General features: G+C 33.5%; 1 protein-coding gene across 1 annotated transcript; it reads right to left on the minus strand.

Annotated features, from left to right (window-relative positions):
- Positions 1 to 241: 241 nt before the first annotated feature.
- LOC107466475 (uncharacterized) lies at positions 242 to 2510 on the minus strand. The gene is made up of 6 exons (XM_052254355.1): positions 2411 to 2510; positions 2012 to 2250; positions 1722 to 1934; positions 971 to 1063; positions 743 to 844; positions 242 to 634 (listed from the first exon to the last, which is right to left on the minus strand). The coding sequence occupies exons 1-6, from the start codon at positions 2508 to 2510 to the stop codon at positions 242 to 244; spliced, it is 1140 nt and encodes a 379-aa protein (XP_052110315.1).
- Between the last annotated feature and the right edge of the window lie 1605 nt (positions 2511 to 4115).

Genomic DNA, 4115 nt, shown 5'->3' on the forward strand with positions numbered 1-4115 from the left:
ATATTTTCCCATTTTTTCAATTAAAGAATATTAAACTTTTTTTTATAAAATGTTGCACTACGGAAAAAAAGCTCATTAATATTTAACTGCGAAGCAATCTAACATGTCTATTTTAATAATGTCAATAACGTATTTCAATAGTCATCCAAAAAGGTAAAGTACTTGGCTAATAATTAATGCCCCATATTTAATATAAACAAAATATGTACTGAAAATCTAAGTATCACATAAATCCTAATATCTATGTTTCTCCATGTCTGTCCAAAGAATTCATCTGTGCAGCGATGTCTGGAGGCAGCTCCCCACATTGCTGTTGGACCAGATAACTCAGCACACTCTCTATTGCCTGCCTCTTCGTCTTCTCTGCTGCTAATTCACCCTCCATTGCTTTCCTCTTCAATTTTTCGGTCGTCATTTCCGCTTGTAGTTCACACAGCATCCTTTGGGCCACTTCTACTTGAGCTCTATCCACCGACGGCTGCAAACTCGGACGGAAGAGTTGACTTGGTGTCGGCCCGTGTCCCATCCCACGCACTTTACCCGGGTGCTTTTTGCCTAGAGCTTGGGCAAGGGAATCATTCTCTGACAATATTCTTGTAGATTCATACAGTTGCTCAATCTCAGATATTTTTTCCTGTAGGCATAAACAAAGTTACAGAATCATACTAGGCTAATAGCATACTCAAGATATTTTAATTGCTAAACCCAACATGTTACAACATATATGACTAAGTGTACTTACACCAATCCTCCGAGCTTCTTCATGTATATAGCTGCCATCAGATCTTTTGTGCTTTAGGATCCATACATCTCCCCTACCAACTGTCCTCCCATGTTTTTGTGACTGTGAGAATAAAATTTATCCCATGAATTTCACTTCTTTAAATTTTTTCAATACTTCTAAAATTGTTTACTCTATGAATAAATCAACACTAAAAGCCACTTATTCTCTATTACAAGTTTATATTACCTCTTCTTCCCTAGCCCTTGCCAAGCTTTTAGATCCGCCAGTGTGCATGTAAAGTTGCTTCTTTCGATTCAGCACGTTTTGCTTGCACTTCGCCTATTAAAAATCAACAATAAACTTGAATTCAATGAAGTACTAAAACTTGCTATGTATAGTATACATATATCCTACGTTGCAAGAGACTCAAAATAATGGGGCATTAAGTATACTAGTGTGGAATTTGAATAAACCGTACGTAATCTAAATTTAAGTATTGCTTTAACAAAAAGAATAGTTATACGGATGCAGTCCCTATTTACATATAAGAAGTTAACAATATTATTTTATTTCTAATATGCAAATGCCACCCATAACTCATACCAAAACTAACGGAAAAAACATTTAGCAGCCCCTGTGAGATAGTCTAATAACAATTATATAGCATAAATTATAATAATAGGGGTACTCAAATTAAATTAATTGTCTTATATGGTAACCTACAAAAAATAAGGTTCTAATAAGGAAGAATGGTGTACACCAATCTTAGCATCATGCATGTATATTTTATGATCTTAGTCAAATAGCTTATGCTGGGAATTGATATATTAAAGTGAATTAATCATGTATATTAATCAACATGGTTCAAATTCAGCTCAATCGGAATAAAAACTATTTATTTATACCAAATCATATAAACAAAACAAACGGATTACATTTTTTGATTTCAAGGAAATTCATTTTTTTTAAAAGCATATGTATTAAATGAATGGGGTACCTTTGTTGCAGGATCATTACAATACTCAATGAACCACTTCCAATGCTCTCTAGGAATTCCCTCCAGGCGCTGCTCAAGATTCTTTTCAAGTGTCATTGTTGGTTTGTAATGCGAGTCAAACAGCCTCCCCCTTGTGTTCTTCCAAGACTTCCCCATTTGTTTCAAAAATGTTTTCTTCATTAAACCACTGCTATCCTGGAAGTGAAACATCTCCTGCGACGACAATGTCCAGCTATAAGTAATTGCAAGTTGAAGGTTTGATATGATTAAACAATGTCAAAAGTCATTACCTTTATACAATCGTCATAAACCTTGTCTTTACCCCGCACCTTTACCCAACTCTTTTCACAGATAGAAAATTTGTTGTAATCAGAACCCAGCGCTCCTAAAATGCCACTGAACAGGTCAGCTCCATCTTCGACTGCCTGCAGTTCCTTATTGAACCTCAGGATGATCTTGCTACCATTAAGAGACCGCTCCATAGCCTCCCTCACACTCATTTTAGCTTGCTTGACTATTCCTTCAGAATCTATCAATAAAGAAGAAAAAATGTAACTTATGTGCTCAATGTGCCCCACATGTAAGGAGCATAACAAAATCATAAGCTGATCAATTAAAAAGATTTAAAGTTCAACACTTGTTACCAATGAGATCAACATCCCAAAACTCAGTAGTCTTTCATCGTTTGCGCTTTACAGTATCAGAAACAGCAAACATCATGTCAACGTGTTCTACAAACAAATCTACCTCGTTCGCCTCCGGGTCAATGTCTTCATTGCACGGTTCCATCACTCGTGAACCATTACTGGCCTATGGCTTAGGTCTTGGTTCGCTCCAGGGTGGACGAAAAAGTTGCAGAATAGCCGCTGCAGAGACACCACCATTACTGGGGGCAGAGGGATGAGCAGTCATCGTCATCGGATGGTGAAGACACAGGAGGTGCAGCTGGAGGCTGCTGATGCAGTAGCTCCACTCTTGTGCCTTTCTTGAAGCGAGCTTTCCTGGACATCTTACAATCCTAGTAAAAACACATGTATCATGCCAAAAAAATTAATTTCTCATGGAAGAATAGAATAATTAACCAACAAATAACATTACTCAAATTTTAATTATGTAACAACATATTAAAAACCAATCTATATATGTACATATAGTGATTATATAAATAGAATCTATTTTTTCCAAATGATCCAACTACATGTAAATTACAAGAATCAAATGAAATTTCATAGGAAAAGCTGTTAATGGACGAGGACACTAATAAAGCCATAGGATTTTATGTACAAAAATGAAACCTTATATACAGAATTATTAATTAAGGTACTATGATTAAAATTACCATTTTTAATATTCCTATTTATCACAGGTGTATTAAATTTCAAATATTTTTAATTAAGGTACTATGATTAAAATTAACATCCATCATTAATAATCATACCAGAATAAATTAAGAAACCATGGTTAAAATTAACATCCATCATTAATAATCCTAACAGAATTAATTAAGAAAATATGCCTAAACTTATTATTCCCAAATTTGTTGAACAATATCTACTCCATTAGATTCACCATTCCCGTTATCAATGTTCATATTCATAGCAGTTGTACCAATCGCAGTTTTTTTTAATCAAGATAATATTTTTTTATGTAATATAATTAACTTAGAAATTAGAAGAAACTATTAGTGGCCATATTCTTTAACCCTTTTTTACAGTTACATTGAAGACTAGAACATGCAACCCCTCAAATGAATTATATTTCATCTATGAATGTTCATACCCTCATAGAATTCAAGTTAAAGTTAAGTTAATTAAAAAAAAACAGAGAATCTGGGTACTCCTTGGCTTATCTGCTGTTGTAGAATTGGTCTTGTATGTTATGCATCATAACCAAAATGAAGAAGAGGACAAATATCTTTTTGAAAAAATATTACTATGCATATTCTCTGTTTGATAATTTGTTTGTTATGTTTTGTTGATGAGTTTTTTAAATTTTTAGACTTTGATTATGACGAGGTTTGTGATTGGTGTTTACTTTCATTGTTAACTTGGTGGGTATTGTATTATACTGTTATTGTATCTTCATTTTGCATTCTAACTTCTGATAATTGAATTCATGATATTTTTCTCATTTCCAATACATTGTGCTTTGAAATAGGTAGTATTGATAATAGAAAAATAGTTGGTACTTATTGAAATTTTTGGAGCAATTAGAAAGTTTGTTGTATGAAATGGTCCAATTCATAAATATTTTACATGGGATCGGTTTTACCGGTTCAACCAGTGATTTATCGATTGAACCAATAAATCAATAAACTAATAGTTTGATCGATTTGATCACCGGTTCAATTCTTACAACTATGATATAAAGATGATGGAACAAATTAAAATTGTA

Source organism: Arachis duranensis, chromosome 9, assembly GCF_000817695.3.
Source record: "Arachis duranensis cultivar V14167 chromosome 9, aradu.V14167.gnm2.J7QH, whole genome shotgun sequence".
In the NCBI taxonomy this organism is placed as follows: Eukaryota; Viridiplantae; Streptophyta; class Magnoliopsida; order Fabales; family Fabaceae; genus Arachis; species Arachis duranensis.

Excerpts from the sequence above, each read along its gene's own strand:
- LOC107466475 (XM_052254355.1), bottom strand. The coding sequence starts at position 2,510 with ATGGAACCGTGCAATGAAGACATTGACCCGGAGGCGAACGAGGTAGAT. Across the intron at positions 2,251-2,410 it reads TGTTTCTGATACTGTAAAGC|ATTCTGAAGGAATAGTCAAG; the intron begins GCAAACGATGAA and ends CTTTATTGATAG. Across the intron at positions 635-742 it reads AAGAAGCTCGGAGGATTGGT|GAAAAAATATCTGAGATTGA; the intron begins GTAAGTACACTT and ends TTATGCCTACAG.